Source organism: Tamandua tetradactyla, chromosome 9 (genome assembly GCF_023851605.1).
Source record: "Tamandua tetradactyla isolate mTamTet1 chromosome 9, mTamTet1.pri, whole genome shotgun sequence".
Classification (NCBI taxonomy): Eukaryota; Metazoa; Chordata; class Mammalia; order Pilosa; family Myrmecophagidae; genus Tamandua; species Tamandua tetradactyla.
In genome coordinates, this window is record NC_135335.1 from 13,124,040 (window position 1) to 13,148,225 (window position 24,186).

At 49.4% G+C, this 24,186-nt stretch overlaps 1 protein-coding gene across 2 annotated transcripts in view; it reads right to left on the minus strand.

The window, feature by feature from the left end:
* The window catches only part of FADS2 (fatty acid desaturase 2), a 31,793-nt gene extending 12,642 nt beyond the window's left edge, over positions 1–19,151 (minus strand). The window contains exons 1-5 of one of the 2 annotated variants that reach the window (XM_077116012.1): positions 18,632–19,151; positions 11,993–12,103; positions 10,326–10,523; positions 10,104–10,205; positions 2,533–2,658 (exon numbers count right to left, since the gene is read on the minus strand). In XM_077116012.1, the coding sequence (XP_076972127.1) occupies positions 2,533–2,658; positions 10,104–10,205; positions 10,326–10,523; positions 11,993–12,103; positions 18,632–18,850 (756 nt within the window). In that variant the 5' untranslated portion in view covers positions 18,851–19,151. The remainder of the gene's footprint in view (positions 1–2,532; positions 2,659–10,103; positions 10,206–10,325; positions 10,524–11,992; positions 12,104–18,631) is intronic. The other variant, XM_077116011.1, reaches the window with a different exon arrangement.
* Positions 19,152–24,186: the final 5,035 nt, after the last annotated feature.

Below are 24,186 nucleotides of genomic sequence, written 5' to 3' on the forward strand. Positions count from 1 at the left end.
GCTCCAGAGGCAGGGATGGTGGTTAAGACCCCCTGTCCAGGGCTGGGTGGGTGGCCCTGGCATGGGCTAAGTGCCATCAGATCCATCGTCACCTCAATCAAGACACCCCCCCACCCCACCCCAGGGTACCATGTTTCTGTGAACAGCAGGGCATGGTTCAGCCAGGGACCAGGAAACAATGAGCCTTTGTACCCCATAAGTGTGGAGTGTGGGAGAGAGGAGGATTTCCACGGATTCCCAATAGTTATCAGCAGCTGGCTTACTAGATTCCTGCACCCTCTCACCCCACCCTTCTCCCAGAAGCCAGACACTGGAGAAGTGCCTAAGGGAGTGGATGTGAGAAGAGGCATCGCTGGCCACGGTGCAGAGAGAGGAAAGGAGCCTCTGATGGGGTTCTGTGGTTAGAGACACAGAGAACACCTGTCAGGGCAGCTAACAACTCTACAACAAGAAGCCCTCAACGAGAAAGGGAGGGCTTTGTCTCCACTTATCAGAAGGCAACAAGCGAATCAGCTCTGCCATCGATGCACCTCTTATCAAAGCCAAACTGTTTCCTAGAAGGAACACAAAGGCCTGCAGTTTGGCAGAGAAGACAATCCCTGCCAAGCCTGGAAGACGCAATGCTTCCAAATTACAAAAATTTGGCTTATTTCCACTGAAAGACCCATGTACCTGCTCAGATACTGTTTTGGGGGGACATGACACAAGAGAGAGGGGGTACAATGTCAGCTTGTCCATATTATGGCGTTCAGGTGTGTGGTCAAGCGAGGACTGGCCTAACTGTTACTGTGAGGACATTTCCTGGATTTAAATCATCAGTAAGTTGACTGCATCTACAGCTAATTACATCTACAATTAACCAAGACTGCATTCAGCAATGAGAGAAGTCCCATTATTCAGCTGAAAGGCCTTAAAGGTAGAACTGATGATTTCCACTGTCGGAAGGGAGAATTCTCATCTCTACTTGAGCCAGTCAGCTTCTCCTGGGAAATTCACCAAAAACTTTCCTCGGAGTTCCTGCGAGCTTGCAGTCTGCCCTACGGCATTTGGACTTGTCCATTCCTACAGTCGGAGTCAATTCCCATCATGAACCTCATAATCTATTCATCAATATCTTCTGTTACTTCTGTTTCCTTGAAGAACCCTGTCTAATACAGGGGGGCTCTCTTCTCTCTCTATTCCAAGACTTGGATGCTACACTGTGCAGAAATATGACTTTCAAGATACCACGTTTCACTGAGATCATTTGGGCCTGTGCTATCGAACCCCTCCTCTGTGTCCGGCACCTCGAGTCTTAAGATATGCATGAAAGCACCAAGAAACTTCTCCACTTTGGTTCACAAAACCAAAGCATATGCAAATTTGGGGGGTAAATAGAACCCTAGCAGTCTTTCTCACGTAGAGGCTTAGTCTGGAAAGCAAGTGTTAAATGAGTACATTCTTTCAATGCATCAGGGCTGCTTTTATGCCAAAGAAACTTAAGAGAGTGAGGGGATGAGAAAGTTTTGGGAATGGATGGTGGTGGTGGTTGCACAGCATAGAGAGTATAAGTAACGCCACTGAATTAAAAATGGGGAAAACGGCAACTTTTAGGTAGCCATTTTATCACAATAAAACTTTAAAAAAAAAAACAAGAAGCTTAATTAGTGACATCAAATTTGCCTGTTTTATAAAATAGTGCGGATGACGTTTTGGTAGAGAAATATAACAGGATATGGTACTGTCCACAAGAAGGATGAGGCCAATTCTGCACACAGAAAGAGCTCCATATTTGCAGAAGAGAATGCAAAATTTTTTTTAAAAAAAAAACAGTTATACACACAGAGAAAAATACCTGCAGGGATCAATAGCATAGGATTAACAACAGCCCCTCAGGGGCTTGAAATCTGGGGAAGGAGAGGGTGGTGGAGATAAGAGATCACCTTTTTTATTTGGTACATTTCTGTATTATTTAAATGCTTCTAACAAGTATGCTCTATATTTATAACCAACATGAACTAATATAACCAAAGACTGGTCCCTAAATTATGTGACTCTGACTGTATCCCATCTTCTTAATAGGACTCGTCTTCTCGTCTGTTAGTAAAGCTAAATGGCCCAGTCCATCCTGCATCCTCCCAGGACAGGGGACTTTCAGATAAGGTCTCCTTCAAATGAACCAGACAGTTGGGGACCAAGCTTGTGCCCTGGAACCATCCCTTTCCGCTAAACTGGAACCAGATTTCCCTTTCCTCGAAGAAGAAACAAACCAGGAAATGCTCTTCCTCGGCTGGGGAGGGAAAGAGGTACCTAGCACTCTGGTAAGCAGATGACTTCATTATTTATATGTGAAGCCTTTGGCCTTTTGCACGTCTAAAGGCTCAAAGGCTCACTCAGGCTGCAGCTGGAGCTAATCAGAGCATCTAGGAAAGGTCTCTGGGGAGCATCAGATGTGGTCGTGTCTGGTTGAACATCCACACTCTACAAAACTCCTCCCCTGTGCCCTGCTCAGGCCAGACATTTCCCACGTCAACTTCGCTCCCTTCCTCCTACCTCAATGGGCTGCCATTCGCCCAGGACAAACACATGCAGCATATTCACGTCTGGATCCTTGTGGAAGATGTTGGGCTTGGCATGATGCTGAAAATGGCGATGGTTCCACCAGTTGGCAGAGGCACCCTGTGAGAGAGAAGGGATGGGAGGTGAACAGAGCAGTCTTCCCGGGGACCCTGAGCTCGGCTATGACAAGCCGGTTCCCAGCACTTCCAACACTCAAGGCCAGCTTCCTCATTAGGCATGGCGCCTCAGCTCTCCGATTTTCCAGAGCAGCTGGCCCACCCCTGGCCAAGACCAATGAATGGAGTCAGTCACTACTTCCTTCTAGGTCTCAGTTCGACTATAAATGGTGATGGTGGGCGAAGGGTGCTGTGGTTGACAGCACGGTGGAAGCTAGAGCAAGGTGGCCATGGGTGATCTCTGCCTCTCCGCCAAGACCAGGTGCAGTTTCTCACATCCACCCTCCATTGCACATCTCCTGGGCCATGCCAGAAGCGGCTGCAGGGACAGTAAGAGGTGGTCCCTCCCATGTCGCAGCATTTCCACTCCTAGGTAGACTTTACACCCAAGAGCAATGAAAACATATGTCCACCCAAAAACATGTACACAGATCTCCATAGCAGCATTATTTATAATAGCCAAAAAGTGGAAACAACCCAAATGCCCAACAACTGATGACGGGAGAATATATATCCACCCAATAGACTATGATTTGGTTATTGAAATAGATGAAGTGCTGATGCATGCAACAACATGAAGCTTGAAAAAAAAATGCTAAGTGAAGGAAGAGAGACACAAAGAACCACATATTGTATGACTCTATTTTTTTTTTTCTTTCTTTTTTTTTGCATGGGCAGGCACTGGGAATTGAACCTAGGTCTCCAGCATGACAGGCGAGAACTCTGCCTGCTGAGACACGTTGGCCCGCCCTGTATGACTCTATTTATAAGATGTCCAAAAGAGGTAAGTAAATCTGTGGAGGCAGAGAAGAAATCAGTAGTTGCCTAGGACTGGAGGAAATGGGGAAGTTAGGGATAAAGGTATGGGATTCCTTTCGGGGGTGATGAAAATGGTAGAGATGGCTTCATAAACAATCACCGAGGTGAGCAGTTAAGAGCTTTCCTGGCTCCAACATTTAAATAAAAGCTGATAACTCTATGAGACAAGAAGCATAACATGGGTTTTTATTTCAAGGCCCAAACTCTTGACACATTTTGCTGAGGTGTGTCACCTCCAAGTTGCCCAAAGCTGACACATAGAGGGAAACAGACTTTTCTCACCCTTTAGCATCAGGATTATACTGATGAACAGTCACTGGATCAATTCTTTGTCTAAGGGTCAAGCGCGAGCTTGAAAGATGCTTTTAGCACAAACACGGTGTCTGAAAAACATGCCCTTGGATGCTACAAGCCATAAATGGGGACAGCTATGAACACCTGTGACCTCTGCAAAGACCCCAGATCCCTGCAAGCAGGCAGAACTCAAAACCCAGCAGAGAAAGAAAAAAACAAAAGTGCAGGACGAAAAAGCCAATTCTGAGTCATGAAATCAAATCATCGTTGGACATTTGGGTAGGAAACAAGACATGCATATTATCTACACTAAAGCATCCAAGAGTATTAACAACCGATTTAGGGCAGGTGATAAATGGAATTTGTTGTGCAAGGCTTGTTACATCAGATTTAAGATGGGTGCTGTTTCACTGATAGTTGCTTTAATTTGATGTGCTGTATGATAGCAAAAGTAGCAATATTTACAAAAAAAAGAGTCAGAGAGTAAAAACTTAGAGGACTGAAGAATCAGATGACACATTAGAGTTTCTGGCATGAAAGAAAACAAAATTCCTGGGAAGGACTAAAAGGAAATTCATCAAAATGTACAACTTTTATGCCTCAAAGGACATTATCCAGAAAGCGAAAAGAGAACCTGCAAAATGGGAGAAAATATTTGGAAACCATCGGTGGTAGTTAATTCAGTTGTTAACTTGGCCAGGTGAAGGCACCTAGTTCTGTTGCTGTGGACATGAGCCAATGGTATGTGAACCTCATCTGTTGCTGATTACATCTGCAATTGGCTAGGAGACATGTCTGCTGCAGTGAATGTTTGACTTAATTGGCTGGTGCTTAAATGAGAGAGCTCAACATAGCACAGCCCAAGCAGCTCAGCATACCTCATCTCAGCACTTACAGCTCAGCCCAGGCCTTTGGAGATGCAGAAAGGAATCACCCCGGGGAAAGCTGCTGGAACCCAGAGGCCTGGAGAGAAGGCCAGCAGAGACTACCCTGAGCCTTCCCACGTAAGAAAAGAACCTCAGTGGAAAGTTAGCTGTCTTTCCTCTGAAGAACTAACAAAACAAATCCCCTTTTATTGAAAACCAATCCGTCTCTGGTGTGTTGCATTCTGACAGCTAGCAAACTAGAACACCATCTATCTGGTAAGGGTTTAATATCCAGAATATATTAAAAAAATCTTACAACTCAACAAGAAAAAGACAAACAATCCAATTTAAAAATGGGCAAAGGCTGGAATAGACATTTCTCCAAAGAAGATATACAAATACCTAATAAGCACATGAAAAGATGCTCAACATCATTAGCCATTAGGGAAATGCAAATCAAAACCACAATGAGGATACACAGGTGGTTCAGTGGTAGAATGATTGCCTTTTATGTGGAAGACCCGGGTTCAATTCCCGGACCATCAAAAAAAAATAAAACCCACAATAAGATACCACTCCACACTCACCCGAATGGCTATTATTAAAAAAATGGAAAATTACAAGTGTAATTTTTTAATTACATGGAATTAAATTTAATTAAATGGAAAATTAATTTAATTAAATGGAAAATTACAAGTGCATAGAAACAGGAAGCCCCATGCATTATTACTGGGAATGTAAAATGGGGCACCCACTGTGGAAAACAGTTGGGTGGGGACCTGGTAATCCCACTTCTGGGTAAATATACCCCAAAGAACTGAAAGCAGGGACTTAAACAGATATTTGTACATAGTCATTGAGGCATTATTCACAATAGCCAAAAGCAAAGCAAGTATGCAGCAATAGACGAATGGATATACAAAATGTGGTATAACTATACAATGGATTATTAATCAGTTATAAAAAGGAATGAAGTTCTAATAAATGCTAGATATGCATGAACTTTAGGCAAAATAAGGCAGATGCAAAATATTATATGATCTCACCAATATGAAATAATTAGTACATGCAAATTCATGGAGACAGAAAGTAGATTACAGTTTTCCAGGGCCAGGGGTGGGAGAGAATGGGGAATTAATGCTTAATGGGTACAGAGTTTCTGTTTGGGGTGATGGAAAGGTTTTGATAATGGATGGCGATAGCAGGAGCACAAAAGTGGAAATGTAATTAATTCCATCATATTTTATATTTGAAAGTGGGTAAAATGGGAAATTTTGTATGTTACAATAAAATTATTTTTCAGTTAAATGGAAAACTCTTTGGCACATAGAAGCTGAGGGGCGAGTCATGTTACAAAGAAGCATGATATTTAGGATACACCAACTAATCCAGGTTTGTTGAATGACTAAATGGAGGGGAGACAGATGGGCCATGAATACCAGTGCAATAGCTAGAGTCAATGAAGTGGGACAGTCATGGCTCTCCCTGCGTTTGGGATGGGATGCAATGATGAAAAGTTTTGCATTTGTGCATCCCCTCTGCCCGTGACTCCGTACCTCTTTGCTAGGTCAAGCGCTACTTCACCCTTCAAGAATAGCTCCTTCCTGGGTGGTGAGCCTGCTTGCCCTAGAACACAACCCAGCCAGCCTGTTCTTCGAATGCTTAATGGTACATAAGCATTCTTATGCTCCATAGAGCATAAGAGCATATGTTCTATGCCTGCTCTTTAGCCAGCTACTACTCAAGGGCCTGGGACAAGATGATGAGCCAAGACATAAAGCCCTGGCCCCTGGGGAGCTTCCGTTTAGTGAATCACACCAAGCTGAGATAGGACTAGGGAAGGTGAAGTAAAAAGAGGGAGCTGGAGAAGCAAGGGAGGCCATGGAAAGTCTTGGGAGAGAATGACTGGGTTTGACTCTTCTCGAATGAATGACAGTCTTAAATAATCTGTAACTAACTTAAACTGAAGCACAATGATAAAACAGTCTGTTTTATTATAAATAGACTATTTAAACTTAATGTGGCTCTTAATACGCTGCCCTTTGATTTGTGAATATTTTTCAACGACTTCAATGTTCTGGAGGGAAAAAAATCAAACATTTAAAAGATACACACAAATGGTGGGTGTAGGGGTGCATAGTTTTCATTTCATTTCTGGCTGCAATGGGGCACAGTACTAAAGGTCTTTATTTGACATTTTGATACATTGCTCATTATGGATTATTTTGCAGTCATTTTGATTTTTTAAAGTATTGCATTGCCGGGAACTCCCAATTTAATAAGCCAAACCCTCGATCTTGAGGCTGGCCCTTTTGAAGCTTATTTCTGTAATGATGAAGCTAAGCCTACTTATAAACACACGTAAGAGTCACCCCCAGAGAACATCTTGTGGCTCAGATGTGGCCCCATTACCCTCTTCCCCTACGTGGGACATGACTTTCAGTGGCAATGTGGGACGTGACTTCCAAGGATGAGCCTGACCCTGGCATCGTGGGATTGAGAAAGCCTTCGTGACCAAAAGGGGGAAAAGAAATGTTAACAAAATAAGGATTCAGTGGCTAAGAGATTTCAAATCTCTCAGACTGGAGGTCATTCTTACGCAAGCTTCAACCTGCTATTACAAAATGCCACAGGATGCCAAGCCCCAGCCAAGAATTTTCCCTAAAGAAAACCCAGGGCTCTATCTAAGACTCTAGAAAAGTTTTGCTTATTTTTCAGATACTTAGAACTTCTGGATTGTTCTTGCATCAGATAAATTCTGAAGCTTAGAGGTACCAATCTCTCCCAGAACATCAACCAGTTGCATTTCCTTACCCCATAACGTCGACACCCTTTTCCACATGAAGAAGTTAGAATGGTCACTGCCCAAATATCCCTGAAGATTGAGAGAATGACAAAACGAGAAGGAGGGGTTGTAACAGAGAAGTTAGGAATTAACTTCTGAATCATTATATAATTCCTGATTGTGACTGACGAATCATTATATAGATACTTCTTTTTAGTTTCCAGAATTTTAGAGCAGCCAGAAGGAAACACCTGAAATTGAAGAACCGTAACCCTTTCCACACTTTGAAATTTGTTCAATAACTACTTGGTCAACTGTACTTTGAAATTTATCATTTTTTTGTGTATGTTATATTTCAAACTTTAGTTAAAAAAAAGTTATTGCACTAAAATATTGTCTTGATTACTGAGTATTTTGGGGGCATCCTTAAATTCTGCACCCCAGGCGTGAACCTCACATGGCCTAGTCCCAGCCTTATGGCCAGAGATGAGGCTGCATAAAGGCCAGTGGATTTCCCTTTCCAGGAGCAAGGTCTAGATGGCACTGGCCTCACCATTTGCATTTTATCCTAAGTGCAATGCTGAAAGATGAAAGGCTTTTTTAAAGTAAGGGTGTGACTGCTGAGAACCGTCTTGCTGAAAGATCGCCTTGTGGAAGAAATGTCCACCAGAAGTGACGCAGCCAAAAGGGAAAGTCAGGCTGCAGGAAACTCACAGAAGAAATCTATTACTGGTTTAAAAAGTGGGCCCAGCTCCTGAAGCCCCCAGGCATCCGGCACGCTGTCCTTACCAGCTTGTGCTAAAACACCGAGTTGGCAGGGAGCTAGAACCCCTCTTTACCCAGGAGGAAACTGAGACTCGGATGGCCATACAAAACTTGCCTACACCTGTGTGCTCCGAGGCACACCATGGGATGGCTGCTTGGCCACACTAATGAAGGACACAGCACAAGGGACATGACGAGTAGGGACTGGTGAGCCCTCAGTGGCGCCCATGCCCCCAAATCCCCTCTGATCCCTGGAGCCCGAGGACTTTCTTAACCCATCATTCCAGAAGTGTGATTCCACAAGCAAACATCCCCACAAGGATTCCAGCCCTCTTGCCCTGGGCTTGACTTCCCTCTGATGCAATAGCTGTGCTCCAGGGCCCCTCGGGGACCAAGGACCATTGGGCAGGAAAGGGCCCCCTGGGTCCAGCCTAGAATCTGGAAGCAGGACACAGCCCATCTTTGTTTGTGCGTGGAGAAAACATGGGTCCAGAGAAAAATGTCACTTTCCAATCCTGAAGGGCGTTTTATCCAACAGAAAAGAGTACGAAACGAAACAAAGCGTGCTACTATATGGGCCCCTCTCCCTTCACCCCTGAAGTTCTGGAAAGAAACCAGGTTCTCACTCAGCTCAGGCTCAGGGCCAGACTAGCTGCTGGCTGAGGAGCTGGTTACTAGCTCGGTGGTTGGTGGATTCACCCCAGAAGGGACACACAGAGGCATTCGGTGTGGTCTGCCCCCAGGGGTAGTGAGCTTATGCAGACGTAAGCCAGGGCCCAGAGTGGTTGCAAGTCTTTCGGACCCACCTAGCTTTTCGTAGGAGGCTGCTAGAAGCTGCAGAGGTGGGGAGCGGCCCGTGTTTCAGAGGGAGAGCTGGCAAGGATTTGATTTCCAAAATCAAAGCGATAACACCCATCAGATCAGCAAGTTCAGTGGCAAGTCCAGCATGCCCTTTTACAAACTTGCTGAGCTGTAACCCTGCTGTTAGTCCAGCCCCTGCTCTGCAGAATGGTGAGAGAAGAACTGCTTTGCCCTCTGAGTTTTAAACAGTTTTTGTCTCAGCTGATATTTATTTCACTTGATGCCCCTGGTCTATGGACTTACATAGTAACAGTATCTACTTTCCCTACGCACCCCACATACTCTCAAAACATATTTGAGGGTGGGCCACAGTGGCTCACTGGCAGAGTTCTCGCCTGCCATGCCGGAGACCTGGGTTCAATTCCCAGTGCCCGCAAATGTTTTTTTTTTTTTTTAAAAAAACATATTTGAGATGGCTTACGACAAAGGACTCATATATAGCAACAGGATTAAAAGAAAGATAAAGGCTTAAACGGCATGCAAGAAGAAAGTAGGACAGATAAAGCAAGAATTTAGACTAAGGGTAGCCCTGTTCCAAATCTTGCTTTGAATTTTCCTGGAACCCAAGGAAAAAATGAAGTAGACAACATATTAAATAGCTCATATCACCCAGTGAGAGAAAGCACACCAATTCATCAAGAGAAACTACTTATTTCCAGTCCCTGAACTAAAAGAGATTTAGAGAAGAGCATTCAAACAATATCACGATCAACTGAGCTAAAAGGAAAGGAGCACGCATCCCTTTCTATGAGTGAAGCCAGGTTAGAAAGGCACAACAGGATTCCGTGGGTCTGAGCTGCCCCAGAGACAGGCTTAGGGAGTCAGAGGCACGGAGGCTTAGCACGTCCTGCAGCGTGACACACATTTCTCACAGGGAGCCCTGCCCTGTTACCTTGCAGCCTCAGAGACGTGACCTGAGAGTGCCTGATCTCAGAGTAAAAGGAGAAGGCCCTGCCCCAATCTCTGACCAGCGGGATGCCCGGGGCCGCTGGCATTTACCTTTAAGTGGCCAATGATGAATTTGTGGACGATGTGATTCCACGTGGATTTCTTATAGACCGACAGGTGGCCATAATCATGTTGCAGCCATCCAGCTTGGGCCTGGGGAGAGAGGCCATCCCGTCACGGCACCCCCATATAGGCACCAGGGACCTGCAGGCTGGGGAAGGAGGGGGGGTTGGGGGAGAGGGCCCGGGGACAGGGGAGGATGTCATGCCTCACCTGAGAGGTAGCAAGGACAGCGGCTGTGATAAGGGTTGGAATCCAGCCATTGCCAAAGTAAAAAAGGATGCCCCACGCCATGCCCTCCATGACGATAATGTGTGCCAGGAGAAGGAGGAAGAAGACATGGTTGGTCTTGAACAGGTTCATGTCCTCGGCCGTCTTTCTCAGGACCCGGAAGTCCTCTGTGATCTGAGACTGTCGGACAAGGGCCCAGGGAACGGCGTCAGCCACACTTGAGAAGGGACCGAAGACTGGGACGGCCTTCTCACCCCTGCTGGGCTAGCCCTGGGAAGCTGCGGCCAGAGGGTTCGAATCCACAAGTCCCAGCCCGGCAGGAGCCCTGCCACCACGGCGCCACCCACAGCTGCCACCCAACCGCGTGCCTCCTGGGTGCCTGGCACAGCCCTGAGGATTGGGGACATTTGTCCACAGCTAGGAAAGTGGCAGAGGAAGGATTTGACTCAAAAGCTTGCGTTTTCCCCACTACACTTCCCTGCCCCACTTACTCTGGCATTCTACCAGGACTTGAGGGGGTGGGGAGGTGGGGAGACACAATGGTCCAGGACAAAGTCCTCTCCCCACTCCCAAGAGCTCAAAGGAAGGCAGAAGGGAACTGGGGTGAGCACTGGGTAGGGGGAGCCTGGAGGACAGAGAGAGAGTCAAGGATGGCTCTTGGGAATGATGGCATGGTGGGGGAGAAAAAAGGAAGGTAGGAAGCAGGCCAGGGAAACAAGGAAAGCCAGACTTGGGAGACTGGTGGGTAGGTCATGAACAATTGGAGTATTGGGTGTCAACCACTTAAACTGCAGTGAAAAGGAGGATCAGGACAGAAAGCAGGATGCCTGCAGGATGCAGCTGAGAGGAGAGAAGCTGCACCTGCCGGGGGCTGGGTGTGGGTGAAAGGGGATGCTAGGGACCCAGTGGAGGCTGGGAGAGGTCAGCTTGGGCAAGGGGTGAAGGCAATCTCCAACCCTGGCCTGGCAGGAAAGGTGAGAGGAGGGGCAGAGAGGCAGGGATTCAGAGGGGAGGGGAGGGAAGGCCAGCCTGTGATCCAATGGCCTGGAGTGCTTTGGGAAAGCCAGATACAAAGGTGGGGCCGCTGGACCATGGACTCTCAAGGTGGGCCCCCCGCTCAGGCTGTCAGAGAGAGGAAGAGGGTCTCCTCTGAGCAGGGTGGGCTTGGGGAGGGCTCAGGTAGAGCCAGGCATTGAGGAAAGAGGGCTGAGGGCCAGCGAGAGTGACTCTGAGAAAATATCAGAAGCCTACGGCCTGGGTACCCTGTCCTGCACACCGGGTCTTACACACGCACTATTTCATTGTTGAACAAAACAGCCCCAGGAGGTTGCAGCCGGGTGTGGGAACAAAAGTGACTCAATATGATCACTCTTCCCCAAAGCAGCAGCCCCCTACCCCCCACCCCCCCATCCCCAACAGAGCAGCTGGTCATTATCGGATTCTCTCTTTTCACTGTTTCTGCATTATCTCTCTCCTAGAAGATTGGGACGGGATCAGTATCTTGGCGGAAGGAAGGAGGGGGAGAAGGGGAATCATTAAACCAGGAGGCAAGGAACGGCCCTTCCAGGTACCGGCCAAGGATTCCAACCCCCCCACCCCCACCCCCCGCCCAGTCCCGGGGTGCCAGGACCCCCCTCGCCCCAACTCACGTTCTTGCCGCGGTCCTGGCTGGGCTCCTCGGGAGCCAGCTCGCCAACCAGCAGGGGCTTTAAGAACTTGCGCACGAAGTCAAGGTCAGGGTGGAAGGCGCGGAAGGCATCCTGTGGGGCCGAGGGGGCAGGTGGTGAGGCCGAGACCCCGCCTCTGCCCGCCGCACGTGGACGCAGACCCGTGCAGGGGACACAGCCGTCGGTGTCGGAATCCAGCCGGACCCCCGGACCTCTGCCCTGCTGGAGTGGCCGGGAAGCGGGGTGGGGGTGGGGGGCACACTGAGCAATGCCCACGGGGTACAGTATAGCCAGATGTGCGGAAAGTTCTGAAAAAGGCGCCACCCACCCCACCCCCATCCCCGCCTTCGGGGGATGCCCCGAATGGCCAGAGGAAGGGGCAGACTAAGGCAGGGCACGCGCGGAAGCTGGGTGTCTCCAGGGTGCAAACTGCACGCGGCACAGGGCTTTCATTAAGCGGGGACCGCAGACGCCTACGCACAGAAAATGTGTCTGTAGGCTATACTGTTTGACCAAAGAAATAAAAAAGAGCATAAAATTGTGTAAACAGCATTTATGGATAAAAAAAAATAAAAAGCCCGGGAGGAACTAAACTGTCATCGTGCATTAGGCTAGCAGGGATTCTGTCTCATGTGATCTGTACAACTCTCCAAACTTTCTTTAACATGGCTCTACTGCTTTTAAATTGAAAAAAAAAAAAAAAGTTCTGCATTTTTATCATCTTTCTGATCATACAGTTGTAATGTGCATATTTTGGCACAGAAGAATAAAGAGGAAAATTACATCACTCATAATCCAGAGATTATCACTCATAACCCAGAAACCACCGCTGCCAAGACTGGAGCAGATCTCCTTCCAGTTTTTATCTAAAGACATTATGCTTATCATATAAGTGATCTCATAACAAACACAGCATCTCTAATTGAGAGATGATGAGCTGGCACCAGGGTCCCTTAGCAGAATGCTGTTTCCTCTGCAACGGAGCAAACTGGGAGACAGAAGGACTGAAGGATAAGTCAAGTGACACAAACAGTAAGGCAAATCAAAGTGGTGGAAAGAAAAAAGGTGTGTGTGTGTGTGGTGTGTGTGTGTGTGAAGGAGACATGTTTGAGATTAAAGGAGATTCAAAAAAATATATTAAAAGATACAAGTGCAATGCTGGAGCTTTGGAAGGCTGTCCATTTGGAGGCGGAAACAAAAACCCAGCTAGACAGGACATTTTTGGGGTTGAATGAGAAATTCTGAATATGGGCTGGATATCTGATCATAGTAAAGAATTACCAATGATTTTCTTAAACAGGACAATGATATTGTGATTATGTTAGAAAATATCTGTATTCTTTGGAGATGAGGCTGAAGAATTTAGAGATGTGGTGTCATGGTGACGCAACTTATCTTCAAATGGTTCGGCAGAAGAAAACTGCATATGCGTGAAGAGGGGAGAAAGCAAAGGAGACGAAATGTTAAGAAGAGTGACTCCAGGTTGGGGACAGACAGGTGTTCACTTACTCTTTCAGCTTTTCATGTTTGGAAATTCCAAACTTCAAAACGCCACAGGGAGAAGAAAATGCTAACAACTCATAAAAATGTTTCACTCTCCACCCCCACCCCCAGCCCGGCCAAAGTATCTCCCAACAGTAATTGCTGGTCTCCTTCCATTTCCTTCCCACATTACTGGCATCTAAATCCTTTGGCCTGGTTCTGTTTGGGTCAAGAACAAAGCATACTTTATGCAGAGGAAAGCTGGTGCCCTCCCCTAGCTGAGTAAAAAGGAATGGCGGCAGAGGGTCAGGTCAAATGTATATAGGCACAGAAGAAAGAAGTGATATGCCCAGGTTCCTGGGCAGGCAGGCCCAAGCCCGGGGTCCTAGGCCCCACTCGGCATCAGCCTCCTCTGCAAACCAAGGACCCTCCCAGCTCTGAGGTTTGAGGCTTGGAGATGGTCCAGTGGATGCTTTCAAATTCAGGGCCCAGCAGTGGGCTGGGAAAAGTCCATTCATTGACCATGCCACATCAGATGGCTCTTGATCCATGAATGGAAAGTTCCTGAGTAGGTAGCCTGTTTCTTGAGGATCAGCTGCCCTGCCTGATAATGATGACTCTCCTCTTTTCATCGAAAGGTAATGTGGAGGAGCTGGCAAGCACATCCGTCTCAGGGCTGGCACCCACTTTCCCAGTTTTCAGGTCATGTCTCCAAGAAGGAGAGACAGACAGACTGCTCTGCGAGGGCACTTCTCAGCCACTTCCAGAGGACACTGGGCAGAGTTCACAGGGCCGTGAGGTTGCCTCATTTCCCTGAAGCCAGGGGCAGAGCCTGGAATACTGTTTATGTTATCTTAAACCTCAGAGCTCTACTTGCCCATAAAGAAGCTAGAGCTCAGGAACCTGAAGTTCCATGCTCCAAAGAGCAGGAATCAAATCCAGGACAGACAGACTCTGAGGGCTGTTCTTCCCAAAGGGCCACATACCTCCCCCATTGTTAGAAAAACCGAGCGCTCTGTGGGATCAGCTCATACCAGGCATATCTGGCAGCTTTCCGAGGCTTAGCGTGAACCATGCTTGAACACACAAGTCTCGCTGAGCTCAGGGCCTTTGCACGACTCTGTCTTCTGCTTGGGAACTCTGCTCCCATCTTGTCCCATGGCCGCTTCCAGTTAGGTCTTGGCCTCAGCTCAGCTGGCCTATGCTCACACTTCAGGAGTTAGCAGAGCCAGGGTTTGTGTCAGGGTTTTCTCCAGCCAGAATGCCAGAGTTTTCTCCAGCAATGCAAAGGCCTCAATCAAAATGAGCTTCCGCCTCTGGGAAATTTTAGGTTGAATACAAAGTCTTGAAGAGGCTTTACCCAACCACCCAGCCTGCAATGGCCCTCCACCACCCCCAAGTTGTCTCTGGAATGTTACCCTATTTTATCTTCTCTACAGCAACTATCATGGTCTCAAACTGTATTACTGACACACAACTTTATTGTCTGTCTCTCCCAGTAGGGTCTAAGCTCCACGAGGGCAGGGCCATGTGTCTTGTTTGCTGCAGTAACCCCAGTGTCTACACCGGGACCCAGGAGGATGCGTGAGTGAATGAAGGAGCCAGCACCTTGCAGCTACCCACTGTTTAATTCTAGATGACTTTTTCAACTCCGAAGAGTGTTCAGATTCCTCTCTTCCGCCGTTTTATGCAACTTGGCTTATGCTTCTGAAATACCCGGAATTCTCTGCCCTCTCCAAGCACGTCAGTGGTTCACATAGCTGCCGCGGGTTGAGATTTTATAGACTAGCCAGTGAGCTATGGGCTTTGCACATGTAATCCCACTAACCATTACCAACCCCTGTGAGATGGGTCATATTTTGGAGATGAGAAAAGAGGCCCAGGGAGCTGAAACAGCTGGCCTGCCCAAGGAGAACAGAGGCTCATTCCACTTTCAGTCTGTTGCTTTCTGTAACAACAGCAGCGGGTTGAAAAGGGAATATATCTCTGACCTGCTTTGCCTTCTCTTGGTTCGAAGGATGGGAAAACCTGCCAAGACGAGGCCCAGGTTAAGAAACAGGAAGGGAACAAATTCATCAGATCTGGGTTGCTATCTGAATTATTCATCCTTTTATCCACAGCCCAGCTCAGAGTCACAGAGACAGTCAGTAAATGTTTGATGATGCGTTGAAGATTAAAAATCCCACGTAGGGAAAATGGGAGGCTGCTGAACCCTCTTGGAACATGGATGAGGGTTCCTTTTGCCAACAGTAAGGCAAAGACAAAAGAAGCACTAGAGGGCCAGAGGGAAAGGGATCGGAGAGGTGGAAAGAGAAAGAAAGGTAGAAAGGAGGAAGGAAAGGAACACCAGCAGACTCAGTGATAAAGACTCGGGTTTGGGTTCCGAGCGCTGCCTCTTGGACTTTCACCCTTCAGAGCAGCATGGAATCCCCACAGGGCTGATGTGAAGGTTACGCGAGGTCATACAGCTCTCTGAGCTGCAGAAATGAAGCAGCTTCTGCTCTTTCCCCCCAACTAGGTCTTCCTTCTCGGACCTTCTTTGGCCCTCGGGAAGAGGCAAATCCTGAGAGCTGAGATCTTCTCTTCTTTGGAAACAGGAAACTCCCCTCCTGTGGTCCCCATGTATTCCACGAATGGTTTCCTGAATTTCCAGCCTCTTCTTCCAGCTTTTTTGTTAGGATTTTATCAGCACTATGGTTGGCTCATCATAATGCATTAAAATACTCAGACATCCAAACTCTTATCTGCTGATTGGTCCTCACCAGACTTTGAAATGCCCATAAATAATTCTGCCAGTCCCCAGGCTCTGAGGAAGTCTGTGCCCAAAGGGGCAAAGCCATTTGGTCACTGCTAAACCTCAATGGAAACAAGGGTCTCTGGATTCCTGACTCGTTCTTGCCTTTCTCCCCAGGCCCCTACCACCCCCCATACACCCCTGCTTTCTTCTAACTTGGTCCCAGACAGTTAAAAAAAAACTGGGGGGTGGGACCCAGCAGCTCACCCCACTCTTACTCAACCCTTTCCCAGCTAGTGTTGTGAAGTTCACATTCCAAAAGTCTCATCTTCAATGCTTTGGGGAGCAGGAATTGTCTTCATACCTTGTGATATCAGATAAAAACTGGCATAGCCTAAAAAAGTATCTTTCTAAATTCTCCTTTTGCTGACTTTAAGAGTCTAGCTGCTTTATAATCCTCACGCTCATTCTCTTTTGTGTGGTAACATTATAATGTACTTATCTAGCACTTAAGAGTTTACGAAGGTCTTTGCCACGAATCGGTCTCATTGAGATAGGTACAGGTGTATCTTACAGTTGAGAGAAGGGTGCTTAGTGAGCAAAGCAGGGAGATGAGCCAGTGACCACATCATCTCCCCTTGGTCCACTCTGATTCCCGCTTACGTTCAAGATGCCAGATTTACAGTCCACAAGAATTACAGCCAGCAGCTGGGGCAAGGTCAGAAACGAAGAGACTTACATTTGTAGCTCAAACTTACCAGATGGAGAAGGGGGCCAGAGTAGGGCATACCACCTCCTCCAAAGAGACCCAGCTGAGCACAGATTTTGGAGGAAACTCATTGCCAAGGGCAAATAAGCACTCAGAACCCCTAGAGCTGGAATGAAATAAAGCTGATGCCCTTATTCAATGATAAAGTTCAAAGCAGTGTCAGATGGAGTTTCCACATAAGAAAGTGTTCATTTCACAATTAGGGAATCATTGGACCAATGCCCCGTATTTGACTCTGCCTTCGAGGAAACTTCTTGGTGAAGACCTGGACAGGGCATCAGAAATTTACCTATGCTATCACAACAGGCCAGCACAAATCCAGCCACATGAAATGGTGGAAAGAGCCCAACCAGGGGTCAGGTCTTACCCAACCTCTTCACAAGGCTGTTGTAAGGTCCCGAAGTGACAGTGCATCGAAGCTGTGTGAAAGACCTCATTCCACTCAGTTTTTGATTTAGCTTTCCCAGCGCAGGGTTCTCAAGCAGTGATCCTGAGCTTGTAAAACAGAGCAGGGGGTGGGGGTGGGGGTGGGGCAAAGTGGTAGGATAGGCGGCTGACCTTCTTCTCAGTTTTAAGTAAGCTTGGGCCCTGCTCCCCAAGGCGGTGAGCCCACGATTGAACAGCCTAAATTACAGTTGCTTGGTCTGGCTCCCGGTGCTGCAACTGCATTTTAAAAGAATGCAAGGATTTCAGGCTGGGAGTTGGGGGGACACGTGAGAGATGCTGTATATTCTGAGCCATAGGGTTGCAGCTGGTAAGATGCAACCTTTAGGACGCAGGATGAGGGATGGGCGTTCCTGGCAGGATTTAGAAACAGAGCGGGCCTTTGAGTCGAACGTCCGAGAATAACCTCGGATGCAGCTGCGACCTGTTGCCAAGCCAGCCCAGCGCTGCTAAATCCACCCAGTTCAAGCCGCCCCATCCACCTGGACTTTGCAAACTCCAGCCCTTTCTCCTTCCTCCGCCTCCCTGCCCCACTCTCCAAGAAGCCCGACCCCTGCGGAGGCTCCGGGTAGTCCTGGCGAGCGTGGGAACCGGAGCTGCCAGGTCTCTATCCGCAGCGGCCATTGCGGACCTTCCCAGACAACGGTCCAAGCGAGAACCAGCGAGTCCCGGCGCCGAACAGAGCTTTCCTTCCCCGCCCCGGCTGGTCTGGCGGGAGAGGGAGGGACTCGCGCCCAGACCCTACACCTGGCTGCCGGCTCTCCGGCTCCCTTCCTCGGCGCTCAGGGGCCCGCCATCTTTCACGCCGGGGGCGCCAAAGCCCCAGCCCCCGAGCGCCCCCTCTGAGGGTGGGGGGGTGTCTCTGGCTCCGGGTGAAGTCGGCGGAGGGGACGGGCGCGTGGGTCCCAGCGCGCGCGCGCGGAAACCCGGCAGACCCGGCACCCGGTGTCCACCGCGGTGCTCCCTCCCGGGGGTCCCAAAGCGGACCCCCACCCCCCACCCCCCAATCTGGCCCGGGCATCCCAGTGGAGAATTCCCGGTGGGGGGGGGGGGGGTTACGGGCACAACGGATCACCCTTCCTTCCCTCCAGGACGCACCCGGTTCCTTGCAGCGCCTGGGGGCTTGTCGGCGCCCAGAGCCGCAGGGCGCTGGTGTGCCGCCTGTAGCGGAGAAGGGTGGCGGGGGACCTACCCGGATTCTTACCGTAGCATCTTCCCCCGCGTAGTGCCCGATGACCCGCTGCCCCCCCGGGTGCCTGCTGGACCATTTGGTGATGTTGTAGACCTTACGGTCGATGACGAGCCACTTGTCGGTGCGCAGGTTGTGCTTCTGAATCTCCTCCCAGCTGAAGGTGGGCATCGGCGACTCGCGCTCGGTAGCCCCCTCGCCTTGGTTCCCTCCCCTGCCCATGCTGCCTACCGACCGGGATGTCCTCGGCAAGGCGTCCTCCCCGCGCGGGCTGCTGGCTGTACAGACAGCTCCCCACCCCGGCCCGGGTGTGCGGCCCGGGCCCTCCTCGCTTTCGGCTTTTGTCTTCTCCTCCTCCTCCTCCTCCTCCTCCTCCTCCTCCCACCGTGCCCCCTCCCCCAGCCTCCTCGCCTTCCCTCTAGAGTGTCCCCTGCCTTCCTTCAGGAGTATCCCTTGCTTCCCAGGGCCCCCAAGAGGTTCCCGTCCTCCGCTCCTCCCTCCGCCCGCCCGCGCAGGGCTTTTGCCACCAGTAAAAACTCCCGCGCGGCTCAGGGCCACCACACCTCCTCCACCCGCCCCGCCACCGCGTGCGCGCGCGCCCCCTCCCCCGCCCTCCGCCCCCCTCCCCCCGCCCGGGGCTCCGCAACCTCCCGCGTTCCCAGCCGCCCGGGTTTCCACAGTGATCAGCAGAGCGCCTGCACCAATCCGGGCGCGTCGCCCCGCCTGCCATTGGCCCAGGAGGATCTTTCGAAGGCCACCGTCTGGAGCTGCGGGTCCCTGGCTCCCCCCCGCCCGCCCGCCCGCCCGTGGGGACTCGAGTCCTGCCCCGAGGCAGGCTACGTGTCGGACGGCCTCCCTCCCCCCCGCCCCCACCTCGGGGCGTCCGGAGCGGGGGGTGGTGATGGTGGTGGTGGTGGTGGTGGGTGGGGTGGGGAGGGAATCCCAGAGGAGCCGGGGGGCCGGGCGGGGGCGGCTGGCGGGGATCTGCGCGCTCGGGTGTGCGCGCACGCACAAGCCCGGCGCTACCCGGGTGTGCACCTGATGCACAAAGGAGGGCCCCGGGCGCCCGGGACTGGCAGCGCGGAGCCTCGGGGCTGACAAGCACCCACTCCCGGACTGGCTGGGCCAGGGAGCTCCGGTCTCCAGCCAGCCGGAGGTGGGACTCCAGGATCTCCGCGTTGTCGGCGCTCTCCATCTGCTTGGGCGCCCTCCTGCAGCCTCCCCGGAACAAACAAGGCCGGCCTTGGGTTCAGCCTGCCCTGGGAAGCCTGCAGTTCAGGCCATCTTAAGACTTCCCGGACCTCAGCTCGGCCACCCTCATGGTCGACGCCATGGTGGAGGGCGGGAGGGGCGGGGCACTGCTTTTCTGCTCTGGACGCAGGAAATTCGCCGCGTACTTAGAGGACTGAAAGTGGAAGCAGGACCCGCCCCCGTGCGGTTAATCGGACAATGGTGCTGCCAGACTCCAGGAAATAAAGACGGGGATATTAAAGGGATGCGTTGGGGGACCGGGGTGGGTGGGGGGAGCGGGTTTCTAGGTGCTGGTGCCCCGAGCCTGCGAAACCCCTGCCTGAACCCGAACGGCGCAGGCTGCCCACAAATGGAAGAGATGGGGGGGGGGGGGTGCGAGATTTCTTGAGGGCCAGTTAGGAGTTAAAAGGAGGCCCTCATATTTAAGTGGGATCCATCTACACAGGCTTCTGAGTGCTTGAGCCCTACTCAACCCTGTGAGAGAAGCACGACCCAAGTCGTATCTAACGTAAAAATACAGAGACGGAGGTTGTAAGAGAGAGGAAGTAGTCAAATCCTCATGGCTGGCAAAGTGGCACAGCCGCGCGCCTTCCAGACATCACGCTGCCTCCCTTGGCACTGTAGAATTTTCCGCGGCGAGGGGTGGGGGTAAGGCGGGTGGTTAAGAACCGCGCTGTGGCACACTGGCGGGGACGCACCGTGGGAAGCTAAGGCTGGGTCCCTTTCTTTGCGATTCCCATCGTCACCGCTCACCATTTGGGGCATGGCCGTTCTATGCTGGAATCAGCCCTGGCATCCCTTCTCCATCCCACCAACTCCAGAGAACAAGGACTCTGACTTTGAGGAGTGGAATGAACAGCCTAACAAAACGCCTCCCCACCCCCCACCCCAGGATAAGAGAGAATGAAACAAACACCCCCAGAGGGTGCCCTGGCTTTCATATAGCCTGTTAAAAGTTTCCTGAAATGGACCCAAGATTGGTTATTTCCAAAAGGCAGATTAAGACAATACATAGAAAACTTTAATAAAATTTTTAGGAAGGCTGTGGCACTCAGAGGAGGGAGTGATTTCTGAAAGGGAGGCCCAGAGAATACCTCACAGGGGTGCCTGGCAGGCTGAGGAAGGAGTGTGCAAAGACATCTTGAGACCCTAAAAGGCAGTGCTTTGGGGGTGTGGGAGAAGTGAGGACCTGCATATCCCAGCACGGAACACTGCATGGCCTAGAGTAGGTCCTGGGAAACATGTTGCATGAATGAATGAATGAATGGTGAGGAATGGCTGGGGTGAGACGGTTCAAACTGTGAAAGGCCTCGCCTGTCTCTACAGGGATGAAGGACCCTATGCTGGAGGATACTGGGAGCCTTAGAAATTCATGCTATAATCAGGGCTATGAGGTTGAAAGAGAATTCTGGGTGCTGGTTGGAATGGGGATAGGATGTAGAGAAGAGACCCTGCAAGGTGCAAGGTCAAGTTTGGAGAGTGATGAACCCAGACTAAGAGTTCAGGAGACTAAGAGAACCACAGAGTCTGGAAGATGTGTGGGTGTAGAGAGCCTGCCCATATTGGACATGGCCTTGTCCCATCTCCCCTCTTCCCGGTCCTCTATTTATTGCTCTCGCTACTTGGATGGGCTGATGAGATTGTTTCCTCAGGGAAAACTACACAGGATCCAGCAGACCTAGGGTCACATAGGGAAAAGGATGATTCCAGAGAGGGATGAGGTTCCCTTGACTTCCTCCTGCCCTACAGAGCAGCACCAAGGACCGCAGCTTCCTGGGGACCTTGCCAGGGCTTATTGTGATTACTGGAGTTTACCAGCCTGCGTGGCTTGGAGCCCAGGCCTTCTCTGCCAGCCAAGTGGGTGAAAGGCTGGGCAGAGTGGGGAGGTGGTTTAGACAGGCAGGGTCTGAAGGGATGGAACCCATGATCTCATCCAAACCTGCCGCGTGGATGAGGAAGGCTTCTGTCTTATCCTTCTCCCTAGCTCCTAGCCTCAAAACCTTGAGCCAATAAATCCCTGTTGTTAAACCAAAACCAGTTGTGGCATTTGTGATAGCTGCTCTGGCAAACTGAGACAGCAGTTCAGGAAGAACGGGTCTCAGCCAACTAATGGCCAAGGGGAGGAGTGTCTTCCAGCAAAAGGATGCCCCTTGTAAGCCCCAAAATTGAAAGGGAAACAAGAAATAATGAAGTATGGACTAAGGGCGAATGAGGCCTGTTCACTAAATCCCAGAGGACCAAAATGGAGCCTGAGACCTGGAAAGAAGAACTAATGCAACTGGACATAGGAAAATAAGGCTTCTCTCATCTAATAGGAAACCGGACAAAAATGAATGAAAATATTCAGGAAATCCCGGCTGGGTGGGGTAGGCTTCACCTTTGATTCTCATAGGAGATAAGATCCTTCTATCCCTCAGAAAGGACCTTGGGCCAGATTCTAGAGAATTTTGCTATCAAAAGGCCCAGATACTAGTCCAATTAAGCTCTGACACCTCCTGGCTGTGTGACCTTCTTTGACCTTAGTCTCCTCATCTGTCACATGGACATAATACCTACCTCCCAAGATTATGATGAGAAGATCAAATGCAAGAACTAAAAACCCTTCGCAGTCTATAAAGTACGATACTTAATATAAGGGATTTATTACTATTGTGGTGGTTATTATTATAGAACTTCCAGAGCTTTGATGACACTGCTAATGTTTATGTCTTTAACGAGCAGTACTGATAGCAAATGTTTCTTGTGCACTTACTGTGCAGTAAGCATTGTGTTGAACGCTCTAATTCCGTTATCCTATTTTAATCCTCATAACAATCTTGCAAAGCAGGATTCGTTATTCCCATTTTTCAAATGATGATGTCAAGACTCAACCCCACAGCTTATTAACGTAGGTGGCATTTGTCTGTAACTCTTTCCACTAGATTTCACTGCTTTAATGAGAGTCTTGTCTACAGCAGTGCTAAAATCTAATACCATCCATTCATTCATTCATTCAGCAGATAATATTTATTGACTACCTGCTCGTGCCAGACATGGAATGAACAAGATAGGCAATGTCCAGGGATTTGAGCTGCCCTTCTCCAGGAGCTTCACTGGAGAATTTAGGTTCTGCTTTCAAGTTGACTAAGTCCTAGTGCATTTGCTAATTTCACAATGGCATAGCTTTTCGAACTGGAAGTACCTCATTTCAACAAGGTGGCTGCAGAAAAGATAAGAAACTTCCAAGCTATGCAGGAAAGTAGTGATGGAGAAAGGACTAGAAATTCAGGTTTTGTGACTCAAAGGTCATTGCTTTTCCATCTATGATCTAGTTATTGACAGTTGTCAAAATAAATATGCAGGGCGAGACCTGATCCAACAACACAAAACATGCATGTGTTTGAGCACAGTGCTTGGGGAGTCAAAGAGCTCCATAGGGTCTCGGAGCCTGGAACCTGAGGGTCCCCCCACCACCCTGCCACCTCCAGCAGCAACTGCTGCCTCTGGGTCTCTTGTCTCACCTTTGAATGTCATCCTGGAGACCCAGGAGTTGGAAGGCTCCAATCTGGGATAGAGATGGGAGGGGCCCTTGCAGGTTGGTCTCCAGCTCTCTGCCCGCAAGCCTTTGGTTCACTGTACAGCTAACCCCCTCTGTTAGTGCCCAAACATGATGTGACATAAAAGAGGGAACTATGGAGAAGTGGCCATTGTTATTTCATAGTTGGGGAAACTGAAGCTCAGTGAATTTAAATGATTGGTGTAACTGGGATTGGCCCTTTAGGTTGAATTCCAAAGTACAAACTCTTTCCACACTAGCACTATTTCAGGAAACCCATTTCACCTTTTGGATGCTCAGTCCCTCTGTTCATAAAAAATAGAAATGCGGGCGGGCCACGATGGCTCAGCAGGTAAGAACACTTGCCTGCCAAGCCTGAGGACCCAGGTTCATTTCCCGGTGCCTGCCCATGTAAAAAAAAATAGAAATGCAATACATATAACAATGGAATATTATTCAGACATAAAAAGCAATGAAATGCTGATACATGCTACAACATGGATGAACCCTGAAAACAGTTTGCCAAGTAAAAGAAGCCAGACACAAAAGGTCACATACCATATGATACTATAGGCATACCTCATTTTATTGCACTTTGCCTTATTGCTTCACAGATTTTGTGCTTTATACAAATTGAAGGTTTATGGCGATCCTGTATTGAGCAAGTCTATCCCTGCCATTTTTCCCACACCATATGCTCACTTTGTGTCTCTGTGTCATATCTGGGTAACTCTGGCAATATTTCCAACCTTTTTCCTATTTTTATATCTGC